Genomic DNA, 16,121 nt, shown 5'->3' with positions numbered 1-16,121 from the left:
GTACCGTCAATGTGGCCCGTTGAGGGGGGCCAATATGCTGAAGTGGCCCTTGGTGAAATTGAGTTCGACACCCCTGATGTATCCTGTACTTTGAGATGTCAAATAAATTTCTATTAAAAAAAAATTATGACTTTCATTCCTGTAATTCTGATTCACACGTTGGCCACCAGGGGGCGCCATCCTTCACTTTACTGATCTTATCTTCATTTCCTAACAAAGTACAGTTATTACTTTAAATCCGTTTTCTGTCCCCATGTGGATCTCCTCTCCTCCATAAGACCCTCCCCTTGCATTAGTGACCCCGTGACCCCTGAGTGCGAGTCTCACTGATGTCCTTCTTCCAGTTGCAGGGGATCCTGCAGTGGATCTTGTCGGTGCGATCTTTGCACGTCGCCTCCCTCAGTCCGTCTCCACAGTCTCCTTGATCCGGCACACATTTCCCGTACTGGGTCTCTGCCGCGGTGCATTCAGACGCCGGTCGGGATTTATCAGATTTCCCACCTGCAGATCGGAGAAACGTCAAACCAACGTGATGACATCATCTGATTTAAATGTTTCTGCTTCCTCCATTCTTTTGGTTAATTTTTCGGTTCATAATTCAGAAAGGTCAATGTATTGTGACTATGTATGGACTGGGTAATGAATACTCAATAGATACTGTTTTCTAAAACTTTATTCAATTATTATTGAACGACCAGCCGACTGGTGTTTTATCCCAACTTTTGCTGTCGCCATTTTGCGGAAAGATTGTGGAGCGCCAAAATTAGCCATCAGCTGACGTAAACTGATTAAAAAAAATCAATTTCAGAATCAGTTCGAAAGGCTAATAAATAGACTCAAACACAAAAACGAAGGATATTATATCTATAATTTCAGTATGCTACTGAAAACTGTTATAGTTCCAGTTGTAGTTTTTCCACATTAATTACCGTTTTTATTTCAGCTAGAATTTTTTTTTTTCTCAAATTTTTATCGTTTTGTTAGTTTCAGTAATAACAGTTGGATGATGCAGCTGGTTGATGAAGACGACTTACAACACAAAGTATTTGTTTTTATAAACAGTCTTTTATAAGATGCAGAGCCATGTTTATCCACGATGTTTTACAGAAAAGTCGACTTTGCTTCACTGAAATCATCTTTTGTTTAAGTCATTAAATTTGCCTAACTATAGCACTTTTCATAGATCGTGGCCCAAATCCTGTAATTATACTCAGAATAAATTTGTTCAGTTGAGCCAAAATGAACAAACGTGCAAAATGATTTCTAAGTTCTGGATCTATGATGAATAACATTCCTTTCTTTAAAAGAAAAAAAAAAAAGAATCAGACTATTTGCTAGATTTTAGGTTTTTTTTTTATTTTCTCAACAGTTTAGCCACGTGACAAAAAGTTTGTACACCCCTGATCCAGGATCTCTGCCACTGACTTTTTCATAATTTCAGTTCTGTGGCCGTTTCCTGTCTATCCACTGAAGCAACTTGTTAACAAGATAATTGCTTCAATTAAACCTCTGAATTTTATTATTTGCAAAAATCCAAGTTTGTCACTTCTGGAAGCGGTTTCTCCAAACCTTCAAATAAAAATCATTCAGAAAGCTTGGATTTAGCAAGACTTCCTAGTTAATTTCTTTCATTTTTAATCAAACTTTCTGGAATGAGCCAAGTTTGATTAGCTCATTCTGATGAAGTTTAGAAGATCTAATCATTCCAGTTTGATTAGAATGATTCTTTCAGAGAAACAGCAGCAAAAATTCAGATTCTTTGCTGCCGTTTCTCTGATTCAGCAGCAAAGAATCAGGGAAACAAAGACACAAAACGCCACGTCAAGACCTGAAACCTGACCTTCCTTCAGCGTTTGGGTTATAAAAGTTAAGAGCCTGTGGTTAAACGTTGCAAAAATAATTTATATCTTTAAGGTCGTGTGTTCCAGTCAGGAGTTCAGCTGCATTATTTTCAAACAGTCAGAAATGACCAACAAAGTTTTTACTAAGAGTGAATTATAAGTTCCTCCGACTTAGAGTGTAAATGTTCGATATGTTGGCTGACTGTGCTGTTATGGGGCGATAATTCACACATTCAATAATCATTTTAAATCAAAGTTTTTATGACTGACTCCTGAACGAAATGGGGCCGATCACAAAGTCTTGAGGGACTCCACCAGTCAGAATCTGTTCACACCTGGTCCAAACACGCGTCCTGAGTCAAGAGTTAAAGCGTGTTTCATATGGAGGAGGATCTGGGGTCACTGAAAAAATAAATTTCTCATAATTCTGACTTTCTTCCTCTGTATTCTAACCAGATCTGGACCTTGTGGAAACTATTTTGGTCTTTTAGTGAAATGGGACCGTCAGGGATCCATCAGCCATGAAAAACTAGTTTAAATCTAACGAAAGTTTATTATCCTTATCCACAACTTGCATCATGGTCACTGAAGCCGGTTCCTCCCAGGTGCCCATCTCCCTTAAAGTCAGAATTTTGATTTAAAAAATATAGAATTCTGATTTAAGAATTCAGATAAATTCTGATTAGAAAAATCCAGAATTCAGATTAATAAAAAGCCTGAATTCCTACAAAATGTTTTTATTTTCTGTGAAACGATAACTGAACCGAGCAGAGCAGCGCAGGACGGCATTTAGAGCTGATTGTGGTGCAGTTTTGTCTCACCTTTGTGATGTTTGGATCGTTTGTTGGCCTCGACGGCGAGCGTGAGAGCCAGGAGCAGCAGCAGCGTCACTGAGAACAAACTTCGCATCCTGCAGAGACCAAAAGAGGAAGGGAGACACAGTCAGGGTCATCAGCCACGGAGCAAAAAAGGGAGAGATGACGGGGTCAGGGGGGGGGGAGGTCGTCTCCCTGCAGATTACTGAGCTGCAGCTGCTGGATGCGTCAACACAAACACCAACACGTGCACAGATGTACAGTCAGGGGGAGATGCCCCACTGCAGGGATTACTGAGCGAGCTTAACGGGCTCAAAGGGGGTCAGGGGCCCCAAGTCACTCAGATTCACAAAACAGTGAGAGAGAGTTCACAAAGAGACACAAAGCACGTTTACAAACCCAGAAAAATGGTTTAAAAGAGACGAGGCTGGCAAAGAGCGACGCGATATCCCACAGAAAACTTCAACAAGAGGAGACGGAAACAAAGACGCAATTAACTCCTGAAAAATGATTCTGAAAGGCACCAAAGAGATTAAATTAACACAAACAGGATTAGATTTCACTGCATAAACAGGCACACATAAAATACAGTTTATAAAGGGGAAAAAAGCTAAATTCAACCCAGTTAACCTCAACAAGATAACTCAAAACAGACCCAGAGAGACGAGTGATTACTAAACACCGACCCAGAAAGCCTCATATATTCTGCAAATATGACATAAAACTGGAAACAAGTTAGAATGAAAAAGACAAAAAGAGACGGATGATTACTAAACGCTGACTCAGAAGAGCCTCAAAAGAAACAAAACTGCAATAAACACAAGCAAATCTGACATAAAATGGAAAATTAAATGATCTGAAGCTGAAAAATCCCAGACACAAAACATCTTTAGAATCTCATTATGTTTTATAATGCAAAACAATGAACTCATATAAACTGAAAGGAAGAAACATCGCAGACAGAATCAAAGAGCATGAAAAACACAGAAAACATGTCTGCAAAATTCACTAAAACACACAAGCAAAGCAACAAAAAACAGCCTAAAGCAGAGAAACTCAGTAACAGTAATCATTACTAAGTGTTTTCATACTGAATGAAACTAACATAAAATACAACACAGTAAGACAATCAAGGGAAAATGATTAACAATCAAAAGTTTTTGCCAAACAAGAAAATACAGACTTCTATAATCTGGATCAGAGAAAAGCAAGAAAACCTAAAATCTGCCATGGAGGCAAATTATTAAACAGTTATTGATCAGAATCAGGATTTTAGTACCAAATTCTGAGTTTTAATCAAAGCAAAAGTTCATGAATTAGCTGGATTGATGGGATTATTGACCTGAACCAGGTTTTATTATTAGAAAAACAGCACAGAAACACAATTTATAAAACATATGTTTATTGAAGATCTCACCTTAGTGAATTTAAAATGTATTTAAAGACACAGTTCAGCTATAAAATAAGACAAAAAGAGACAAGATTAAACAAAGTTAAAAAGAAAAATACTGAAAATTTTGAAAGAAACTGAGTCGTTGAAGTTGTGAGATTTCCAGGTTGAATCCCTTTGACATTCAATATTTTACAACAGAACCAATCAGAGCTCTTTAATTCATCACATGACTTTCAGGAAGCACATTTCAAGCTATTTTCTCCAGACTCCCCAGAAAGTCTAAAAACATTTCAACCTTAATTTAAAAAGTTTAATGCTATTGTTTAAAGCTATTGTCCTTAATGAATATTTTTATAGAATATACAATGTTGAAATTATAAAAAATATTCGGTTTTTTACACTACAAGCACCAAAAAAGACATGAATTTTTCCTAACATGCAACATAATGATCACCAGAGGGTTAAAATAACACAGCAGCACAAGAGATGATAAACAGGAAATATTTAAAATAAATATTATCAGAAAGGCTAGAAGACACGGAAAGAGACAGGAAAACCTCCAGCAAGAATGAAAACAAGAAGCGTTGTATTTTTAGCAAATTACAGGTCGGAACATTCTGAATAATTCATTTGTGTTTCCATATCCTACATCCTGTGTGTCACCAAACCAGCCAGCTGCAAATATTCATCCTTTACAAAAAACGAGCAATCAGGATTGTAAATAATGCAGCAGAAACACACAGGAACTCACTGTTTTTAGCATGTTTTTAGTTTAAACTGGCGTATTGGACTAAAAAACAGTCATAAATCTATTCAGGCTTACTATTTAAGGAAATATTTTAAAAAATTAAAACAAGCAATCAGAGCCAAGAGGAGGGTCTTAGTGCTGTCAATCATCCACGTGAATGAGCTGCTAAATGAGCTAAAAGTAGAGAAACAACTGACTGCTATAGGAAAACAGGTTGTCTGACATCAATGGTAGCTTTGCTAACTAGCCTTAGCATTCATGGCAGGATCTGCTTCTGTATAGAGAGGTTGATTGACAGCACTAAGTCCCGCCTCCTGGCTCTGATTGGTTGTTTGTAGTTTGCACTGGGAGAAGACTTTTTTTCAGATCGTCTGTCTCATACCAAACTGACAGTTTCAACAAATATTTAAAAAACATATATTTTTTTTATAAAAGTTACATACTGCAACTTTAAGTCAATTATTTTAACATATTTTAGTCTAAAAATAATTGAAAAACAGAAAACTTTCAAAATTAAAAGTACAACGCATTAAGAATACTCACAAAAAGTACTTATTTTTTCTTTTTCAAAAAAGTTACTCCAGTTAATATTAGTTAGTACCCAACTCTGGTACTTTTTACTTTTACTTGAGTAAAATTTCTGTATTTTCTTCCCACTGAAGGAAAAACAAACATGTTTTAACCAAAAATCCACCAGACACAGACACACACCTGCAGTGTCTGTTAAACTTTCATAAGTTTTATATGGAATGAAACTGATTTGGAAAAAAAAAAGTTCATTTGCCTGATTTTGTTATTTTTTGTTACTTATATGAATTACTGCCATTTTGGTCCTGAAAATACCAAAATGTCAATTTATTTTGATATTTTTGGTCTGTCTGAATATGTCATTTTTAAATATTAAATGATAATTTGATCAGTTACTCAGTACTTGAATAGACTTTTTACCAAATATTTTTTACTTGACTAATTTCTTGGACGGCTACTTTTTACTTGACTAAAGTATGTTGAAGTAGTGCTGCTCTTACTCTGTACAGATTTTGGGTACTCCACCACCAGAAGCCTCCTGCTGACAGTTTCTAACAAAATAATCTGATTTTTCAGCTTTGAAGCCCTTCTGTTGTCGCTTTAATCTGCTGAAGGCTCCGTCTGGCCGGACCAGATGGTCCAGACTGGGACCGGGTCAAATCTCCTCCTCCTCCAATCTGAGGCAGTTTAAACCCAATAATCTGAGTTGCAGGATTATGGAAGTGGGCTAATGTATGCAGAGCGTGTTGCGCCGCCAGCACACGTCCTGATCCGTGTTTCTGCGGGACGATGGATGCTTCAGATGTGAGCTGGCTCTTTGTGCTGGGAGATGACAGACTCCTCTTTCATGAGAGCTCTGCTTCTCTTTCACATGTCAGCTGGCCTCCTCGCTCCTCCTGCAGCCTTTCATCGAGAAAGAACCGGCTCTCAGCAGGCCTCCAGTCTGCTCCCTACCAACGAAGTAGAGGAGGAGGAGGAGGAGGCCGGGGCGGCTGAAAGAGCTCTTTAGACTCCCTCTCAAAAGAATACTGATTCATTGGAGCAAAACAAAGCCTCCTCTAGCCTGGTTTCACTTCTCTAAAGCTCAACACAGATTCCACGCCACCTCCGACGATCCCAAGCTCCCCCCACTGGTCCTGGGGCCTTCGCCTTCGTCCCTGAATGGGAGCCGATTAGCATGAGAAAACAATCAGATCTTCACATGAAGAAAAGGAAACGGGATGCTCCCTTTGGTTGGAGGGCAGGAACAACATTTAAAGAACTTCCTTCAGGAATCCTGAGGTTCATGTTGGAGAGAAAAAGAGTCCACCCAAAAAAAGAAGAAGAAAAAAAAAAAAAAAACACCACAAGAGTCCCACATTCCTGAAGATCCTGATCCAACTGGCTCCCAAAACACATCTTCCCTCTGAAACTTGCTTCATCATTCCTAAGCTCCTTCTTCTCCAGCTAGAAACTTGAGTTTCCGAGAGGAAACAGTCTTAGTATTAATCAGTTTATGATTAACTGTTGATTAATGGTTCATTAGATTAAAATTAGTTTCAAAAGATTAACCAATAACTTCCGCTTAAACCAGTGTTTCTCAATCCTGGTCCTCACCGCCCCCCTGTCCTGCATGTTTTAGGTATTTCCCTTCTGCCACACCTGAATTGTATCTATGGGTGATTAACAGGCTTCTGCAGTACTTGATGGTCATGCAATCATTTGAATCAGCTGTTCTGGAATAGAGGCACATCTAAAACATGCATAGCAGGGGGGCGGTGAGGACCAGGGTTGAGAAACACTGGTTTAAAACTTTTTTTCGTGTTGCAGTTTTGCCGCCATCCAGCAGAGGGCGCCGCTGGTCATCCTGAAGCGCAGACTTTAATACAGAAACAAAGATGGCGGCGGGGCTATACCAGAACGGGAAAGAGAATCGGTCCAAACAGAGCTCGGTGAGAGCTGGAAAATGGACTTTAAGCGGTTCTGTTTTGAAATATAAACCACTTAACTCTTTAAGTTTCAAGTTAATATTGCTTATTCAGCTGTGCTCCGTCAAAAAAAAAAAAAAAAATTATGGATCTACTACGAAGACGAGGAAGTGGAGAAAAAAATAAACATGATGCTAATTAGCAAGATCCGTAGTGAGTTAATGCACTTAATAAAGAGAAGAGCAACCAAACAGTAGCCTACATATGCATGAATATCTCTCTAATCGTGACGTATTAAGAGCCTGGGATATTTTATTCTTTTCCTCTTATTTTTCCAGGTGGCAACCTATTTGGTTCCTGTTTTGTTATATTTTATAAGCATGTCTAATTTTAATAATGTGAGTAAACAGCAATTTTCTGCTTATTCAGTTAGTATTTAATATAGTGGACACAAAATAATGTTAAAATTTAATTATGTTTTTTAAAATTTAACATATTATGAAAAATGTAGCTCTTTATGTGATGGAAAGACATAAAGAGGTAATCAGAATTTTAAGAAAATGGCCGCTTATCAACTAATCATTAAAAAGAATCAATTAATTAATTAACTGAACTTACATCCTTATTGAGAAATCTTCATCTGATTAAAAGAAAAAGACACAATCTGAGTCCAGAAGGTCAATTAAAAAACATTCATCTCCCAATTGTTCAGACGGTTCTGCAGGACATGATGGCAATTGAAGATAAGACTTTAAGCTCTGCAACAGATCAACAACTTTGACTACAGATAGAAAAAAAGCAGTTAAAGTTTGGTTTTTTAATACAGATAACTAGGCAAGTTTTTAGCCAAATTTTCGATTTTTTCCTGCATTATTTGTTCCAAATTTCTACACAAAAATGACATTAAAAGTAATATGCTGTTACACTGGAATCTATGTATCTGTGTTTTAATATTCATACTTTGTCTGCTCCTTTACATCCTAAAAATAGAAATAAAACTTTAAAAACTACTTTTCAAAAATAGAAATGTTACATTTGTGGTTCTGAACGAGTTTTATTTTGTGTCCTGAGAGGAAAATGGCTCTTTAGGAAATAAAGTTTTATATTCCTGATCTAAACCAACATTTTCCAAGAGTATTTCCTCAGCAGCTGCTGCCCAGTGAGTCAACATGCACGGCAAATATTTTCAGCTTCTAATTACTGGAGAGAGAAGGAAAGGAGGAGCTTTCAAATTGAACACCGTAACACATCCCACTTTGCATTCCTACTCATTTTTAATAATTTCTTTTTCCTTCATGTCCATTTTATCTCCATTCTTTCACTTCTTGTCTCTGTTTTTTCCTTCCTTTCACCGCTTACTCTCTGTTCTGTCTTTTCTGCCTGTTTTTTCCCCTTTAATTTTTATAAACATAATCAAACTGGAGCCAAATCAGGAATCAGAAACATATCTGAACGAACAAAAGAATCAACGATTAAAGCAGGAAAAACTCATAAATTCCTCTAAAATGAAGCTTTTCTTCCCTGTAATCAGAGATATTTCATTAAAAATGTCCCGATGATGAACTGAGTGATAAATGCGGGGATGAATCCGGAATGCAACCTGAATCCAGAGCCGATGGAAAAGCTGCAGACTTACGTGTTAAGCTCAGAGGAGCAGCCTGTCGAGCTGTGGAGTCGTCGCTTTCTGTCTCCGATTCAGCTGCAGTTCCTCAACAACCCCACAGACCCACGCGCGCACACGCACATACTTCGTGCACGTGCACGCCGCTGAGTACGTCACAGGCTGTAACCCTGCTGCAGATGACTACAGCGCGGATTTAATCTGTTTGACGGGAACGCCCGCTTGATACGAAATGCCTTGCTGCTGAAATGTGCTATGCAAATAAAATTTGATTGATTGATTGATTGATTGATTGATTGATACACACCGAACTGAACCGGAACTAAGTTCACTGATAATCTGGAACCGGCTCTGGGATCCGGCTGCTCACCATGGAGACACCGGCAGCAGACCGAGATCACACATGTCCGTCCGTCCCTTCATCCATCCTTCCTGATGAAGAAGTACCAGTTCCATTGATTATTTCACTTATAATATGGGAAAAATTTAATTTAAAGGAATTGTTCACTTGAAACAAGCCAGTATATCTTGTTGAGAATTTACATCCAAGTTAGTTTTGAATTAAGACATTACCACTAGAATATAGACCAAAAACACTTGGTAAGATTTTGTATTTTAGCAGCATGTGAAGCATGGAGGTGGAAGCGTCATGAAATGTCTCTGAAGTTGTTTCTGAGATTATCTGGAATCTGGAAAACACTTTTTCATTCATATATTTCTATTAAATTTGTGAAAACACAGTCAGTTTTACCGCAGGAACTGGTTTCCTGAAGCTGAGAGCAATCAAAACGAGTCATTTGTGTAGTCCTGTTGTGTCTGAAGGATCTTGTCCGGTTTTCCAGAGCGTCTGTCTCGACTCGCCCGGATCCTGATGGCTCAGTCATGCGTTCGGCTCTTTGTTCCCGTCTGCAGCTGGGAGCAAAGCGCAGCAGGAGGCAGCCGGGTCATTCAGCCCCGGAGGAAAACCTGTCATTACTCATGTCTCCTCCTCCAACTGAATTCCTGAAACATTCCCTTTAAAATCCCAAACAGGTTTGGACCCATCGTCCACTCTGCAGAGCCCAGGATGTTTCACCCACTGTAATCCCAGTTTCATCCAGCTGANAAAAAGTTCATTTGCCTGATTTTGTTATTTTTTGTTACTTATATGAATTACTGCCATTTTGGTCCTGAAAATACCAAAATGTCAATTTATTTTGATATTTTTGGTCTGTCTGAATATGTCATTTTTAAATATTAAATGATAATTTGATCAGTTACTCAGTACTTGAATAGACTTTTTACCAAATATTTTTTACTTGACTAATTTCTTGGACGGCTACTTTTTACTTGACTAAAGTATGTTGAAGTAGTGCTGCTCTTACTCTGTACAGATTTTGGGTACTCCACCACCAGAAGCCTCCTGCTGACAGTTTCTAACAAAATAATCTGATTTTTCAGCTTTGAAGCCCTTCTGTTGTCGCTTTAATCTGCTGAAGGCTCCGTCTGGCCGGACCAGATGGTCCAGACTGGGACCGGGTCAAATCTCCTCCTCCTCCAATCTGAGGCAGTTTAAACCCAATAATCTGAGTTGCAGGATTATGGAAGTGGGCTAATGTATGCAGAGCGTGTTGCGCCGCCAGCACACGTCCTGATCCGTGTTTCTGCGGGACGATGGATGCTTCAGATGTGAGCTGGCTCTTTGTGCTGGGAGATGACAGACTCCTCTTTCATGAGAGCTCTGCTTCTCTTTCACATGTCAGCTGGCCTCCTCGCTCCTCCTGCAGCCTTTCATCGAGAAAGAACCGGCTCTCAGCAGGCCTCCAGTCTGCTCCCTACCAACGAAGTAGAGGAGGAGGAGGAGGAGGCCGGGGCGGCTGAAAGAGCTCTTTAGACTCCCTCTCAAAAGAATACTGATTCATTGGAGCAAAACAAAGCCTCCTCTAGCCTGGTTTCACTTCTCTAAAGCTCAACACAGATTCCACGCCACCTCCGACGATCCCAAGCTCCCCCCACTGGTCCTGGGGCCTTCGCCTTCGTCCCTGAATGGGAGCCGATTAGCATGAGAAAACAATCAGATCTTCACATGAAGAAAAGGAAACGGGATGCTCCCTTTGGTTGGAGGGCAGGAACAACATTTAAAGAACTTCCTTCAGGAATCCTGAGGTTCATGTTGGAGAGAAAAAGAGTCCACCCAAAAAAAGAAGAAGAAAAAAAAAAAAAAAACACCACAAGAGTCCCACATTCCTGAAGATCCTGATCCAACTGGCTCCCAAAACACATCTTCCCTCTGAAACTTGCTTCATCATTCCTAAGCTCCTTCTTCTCCAGCTAGAAACTTGAGTTTCCGAGAGGAAACAGTCTTAGTATTAATCAGTTTATGATTAACTGTTGATTAATGGTTCATTAGATTAAAATTAGTTTCAAAAGATTAACCAATAACTTCCGCTTAAACCAGTGTTTCTCAATCCTGGTCCTCACCGCCCCCCTGTCCTGCATGTTTTAGGTATTTCCCTTCTGCCACACCTGAATTGTATCTATGGGTGATTAACAGGCTTCTGCAGTACTTGATGGTCATGCAATCATTTGAATCAGCTGTTCTGGAATAGAGGCACATCTAAAACATGCATAGCAGGGGGGCGGTGAGGACCAGGGTTGAGAAACACTGGTTTAAAACTTTTTTTCGTGTTGCAGTTTTGCCGCCATCCAGCAGAGGGCGCCGCTGGTCATCCTGAAGCGCAGACTTTAATACAGAAACAAAGATGGCGGCGGGGCTATACCAGAACGGGAAAGAGAATCGGTCCAAACAGAGCTCGGTGAGAGCTGGAAAATGGACTTTAAGCGGTTCTGTTTTGAAATATAAACCACTTAACTCTTTAAGTTTCAAGTTAATATTGCTTATTCAGCTGTGCTCCGTCAAAAAAAAAAAAAAAAATTATGGATCTACTACGAAGACGAGGAAGTGGAGAAAAAAATAAACATGATGCTAATTAGCAAGATCCGTAGTGAGTTAATGCACTTAATAAAGAGAAGAGCAACCAAACAGTAGCCTACATATGCATGAATATCTCTCTAATCGTGACGTATTAAGAGCCTGGGATATTTTATTCTTTTCCTCTTATTTTTCCAGGTGGCAACCTATTTGGTTCCTGTTTTGTTATATTTTATAAGCATGTCTAATTTTAATAATGTGAGTAAACAGCAATTTTCTGCTTATTCAGTTAGTATTTAATATAGTGGACACAAAATAATGTTAAAATTTAATTATGTTTTTTAAAATTTAACATATTATGAAAAATGTAGCTCTTTATGTGATGGAAAGACATAAAGAGGTAATCAGAATTTTAAGAAAATGGCCGCTTATCAACTAATCATTAAAAAGAATCAATTAATTAATTAACTGAACTTACATCCTTATTGAGAAATCTTCATCTGATTAAAAGAAAAAGACACAATCTGAGTCCAGAAGGTCAATTAAAAAACATTCATCTCCCAATTGTTCAGACGGTTCTGCAGGACATGATGGCAATTGAAGATAAGACTTTAAGCTCTGCAACAGATCAACAACTTTGACTACAGATAGAAAAAAAGCAGTTAAAGTTTGGTTTTTTAATACAGATAACTAGGCAAGTTTTTAGCCAAATTTTCGATTTTTTCCTGCATTATTTGTTCCAAATTTCTACACAAAAATGACATTAAAAGTAATATGCTGTTACACTGGAATCTATGTATCTGTGTTTTAATATTCATACTTTGTCTGCTCCTTTACATCCTAAAAATAGAAATAAAACTTTAAAAACTACTTTTCAAAAATAGAAATGTTACATTTGTGGTTCTGAACGAGTTTTATTTTGTGTCCTGAGAGGAAAATGGCTCTTTAGGAAATAAAGTTTTATATTCCTGATCTAAACCAACATTTTCCAAGAGTATTTCCTCAGCAGCTGCTGCCCAGTGAGTCAACATGCACGGCAAATATTTTCAGCTTCTAATTACTGGAGAGAGAAGGAAAGGAGGAGCTTTCAAATTGAACACCGTAACACATCCCACTTTGCATTCCTACTCATTTTTAATAATTTCTTTTTCCTTCATGTCCATTTTATCTCCATTCTTTCACTTCTTGTCTCTGTTTTTTCCTTCCTTTCACCGCTTACTCTCTGTTCTGTCTTTTCTGCCTGTTTTTTCCCCTTTAATTTTTATAAACATAATCAAACTGGAGCCAAATCAGGAATCAGAAACATATCTGAACGAACAAAAGAATCAACGATTAAAGCAGGAAAAACTCATAAATTCCTCTAAAATGAAGCTTTTCTTCCCTGTAATCAGAGATATTTCATTAAAAATGTCCCGATGATGAACTGAGTGATAAATGCGGGGATGAATCCGGAATGCAACCTGAATCCAGAGCCGATGGAAAAGCTGCAGACTTACGTGTTAAGCTCAGAGGAGCAGCCTGTCGAGCTGTGGAGTCGTCGCTTTCTGTCTCCGATTCAGCTGCAGTTCCTCAACAACCCCACAGACCCACGCGCGCACACGCACATACTTCGTGCACGTGCACGCCGCTGAGTACGTCACAGGCTGTAACCCTGCTGCAGATGACTACAGCGCGGATTTAATCTGTTTGACGGGAACGCCCGCTTGATACGAAATGCCTTGCTGCTGAAATGTGCTATGCAAATAAAATTTGATTGATTGATTGATTGATTGATTGATTGATACACACCGAACTGAACCGGAACTAAGTTCACTGATAATCTGGAACCGGCTCTGGGATCCGGCTGCTCACCATGGAGACACCGGCAGCAGACCGAGATCACACATGTCCGTCCGTCCCTTCATCCATCCTTCCTGATGAAGAAGTACCAGTTCCATTGATTATTTCACTTATAATATGGGAAAAATTTAATTTAAAGGAATTGTTCACTTGAAACAAGCCAGTATATCTTGTTGAGAATTTACATCCAAGTTAGTTTTGAATTAAGACATTACCACTAGAATATAGACCAAAAACACTTGGTAAGATTTTGTATTTTAGCAGCATGTGAAGCATGGAGGTGGAAGCGTCATGAAATGTCTCTGAAGTTGTTTCTGAGATTATCTGGAATCTGGAAAACACTTTTTCATTCATATATTTCTATTAAATTTGTGAAAACACAGTCAGTTTTACCGCAGGAACTGGTTTCCTGAAGCTGAGAGCAATCAAAACGAGTCATTTGTGTAGTCCTGTTGTGTCTGAAGGATCTTGTCCGGTTTTCCAGAGCGTCTGTCTCGACTCGCCCGGATCCTGATGGCTCAGTCATGCGTTCGGCTCTTTGTTCCCGTCTGCAGCTGGGAGCAAAGCGCAGCAGGAGGCAGCCGGGTCATTCAGCCCCGGAGGAAAACCTGTCATTACTCATGTCTCCTCCTCCAACTGAATTCCTGAAACATTCCCTTTAAAATCCCAAACAGGTTTGGACCCATCGTCCACTCTGCAGAGCCCAGGATGTTTCACCCACTGTAATCCCAGTTTCATCCAGCTGACTCCACAGCAAAACATATAATCTTACTAATTTGTTGTTGTTCTTTTTGTCTAGTTTCCACTGCAAATATCTTAGTATCAAAAGTTATTTGAAAGTTAGTTTTGTCTTATTTGCACAGAAGAGGATTAAGGCAACTAAAAACAATTACTGATTTTAATCTCAAAATTCTTTTGAGAATTTTTCTCAATTTTGATTTTAATCTCAGAAATTTGACTTTCAGCTCACAATTCTATTTTTCCTCTCAAAATTTTAACTTTTACTTCAAAATTCAGATTTTTTTTCCTCAGAATTCTGATTTCAGTCTCAGAATTTTTTAATTTTTTCCTCAGGGTCCAATGTGTTGATTTTAATTAGAATTTTGAATTAGAATTTTCACTTTAATCTCATAATTTTTTATATTTTTTCTCAGAATTTTGACTTTAGTCTCACAATTTGACTAATCTCAGAATTGTGTAATTTTAGATGTTTGTTTCTTAATCTTGGTTACTTATCATTTAGGCTGAAATAGGGGAACATTCATTAGTTTTGCTTCATGAAAACCAAATAATTTTGTTGCCGACATGCTTTATTGCAGGTCACTCAGAAATGATGAAACCAAACAATCCTTACATGAATATCTTACAGTGATAAGAATCTCCTGACTGATGCAGAAGCTTGTTATAATCATCGGGCTGCTTTGGCAGAATCTGGATTCGGCTTCTTTTTAACAAACTAACGGCTTCGTGAATATTTACAGTCCACAGACATCAAAACGAAAGCGCTCCTCTGTAACAGACAGTAAAACATTAAAAACTCTGATTACAGGCAAAGTGAGTTTATCTCTACAATCTGATCATAAATATTTAAATTCATCGCTGTCTACATTAAATATCCAAACATTTATTTGTTTGCAGCGAACATCCAAAAGGTCACTAGAAGCTTAACAGAAGACACATTTTGCTTTATTGGATATGAAAGCTGCAGAAACATGAATGCTGTCGCTGTTGGTGGCCAGCAGCTGCGTCGCTCTCTCTGCGCGTCCTTGTGGCTTGAAAATAAAAACTAGTTTGAGTTTGTTTTAGTGTCCACAAGCCTTTTGTGTTGCTCAGTTCAGCCACAGGACAGAGCTTTCTTCAGGCAACCGGATTCATCAAGACGCCTCGTCTCTCATCAGTTAAAGCACAAAAAAAAAAGAAAAAGAAGAAGAAGAATCCATCTGGCTCCGACAGCAGAGAGGATCTGTTCAGTTTACATTCCGACAGACGGAGCTCTGTGGAGAACGAGAACAAAAAAAACCCAACAGAGCCGGGAGGAGAAAGGGTCACACTGCCGTCTCCTGGTCCTCTCTCTGGATCATCTGGTAATGTTGGCAGTTCTCCAGGTAGTTGGCCAGTTCCTGGTCGTCGGCCTTGGCGGCCCGATGTTTGGGAGTGTCGCCCTGAAAGACGAGAGCAACGGGTGGCTTTAGTTTATTTTATTTCTTCCTCTACAGCACAAACATTACAATAAAAATCACACTATTGCATGTGAGTATTAGGAACATCCTAAAAAAAAGGAAAAAAAATTAAATTATGAAAATAAACTGGTACTAGAATAGTCAAATTATGAGAATAAAGGTGAAATAATATGAGAATAAAGTCAAAATACAAGAATAAAGTAACATCTTGAGAATGAAATCATAGTATTGAGAGAATAATCTTACTAGAAGAATAAACTCTTACTAATACGAGAAAACAGTCAGTATTATAAGAATTAAGTCATAAAATGAGAATAAAGTCATAATATTATGAGTAA

At 38.5% G+C, this 16,121-nt stretch overlaps 1 protein-coding gene and 1 long non-coding RNA gene across 2 annotated transcripts; both read right to left on the bottom strand.

Annotated features, from left to right (window-relative positions):
• Window positions 1-148: 148 nt before the first annotated feature.
• Window positions 149-9,005, bottom strand: mdkb (midkine b). The gene is made up of 3 exons (XM_015045263.1): window positions 8,869-9,005; window positions 2,663-2,751; window positions 149-501 (listed from the first exon to the last, which is right to left on the bottom strand). The coding sequence occupies exons 2-3, from the start codon at window positions 2,748-2,750 to the stop codon at window positions 293-295; spliced, it is 297 nt and encodes a 98-aa protein (XP_014900749.1). The 5' UTR covers window position 2,751; window positions 8,869-9,005; the 3' UTR covers window positions 149-292.
• Window positions 9,006-10,151: 1,146 nt separating this feature from the next.
• LOC106955218 (uncharacterized) lies at window positions 10,152-13,488 on the bottom strand. Its single transcript, XR_001426526.1, has 2 exons — window positions 13,261-13,488; window positions 10,152-11,163 (listed from the first exon to the last, which is right to left on the bottom strand). It is a non-coding gene; the product is annotated as an uncharacterized LOC106955218 (long non-coding RNA).
• Between the last annotated feature and the right edge of the window lie 2,633 nt (window positions 13,489-16,121).

This window comes from Poecilia latipinna, unplaced genomic scaffold (genome assembly GCF_001443285.1).
Source record: "Poecilia latipinna isolate Pla-1442-1.1 unplaced genomic scaffold, P_latipinna-1.0 Scaffold718, whole genome shotgun sequence".
Taxonomy (NCBI): Eukaryota; Metazoa; Chordata; class Actinopteri; order Cyprinodontiformes; family Poeciliidae; genus Poecilia; species Poecilia latipinna.
This window is presented reverse-complemented; position numbering and strand designations above follow the sequence as displayed.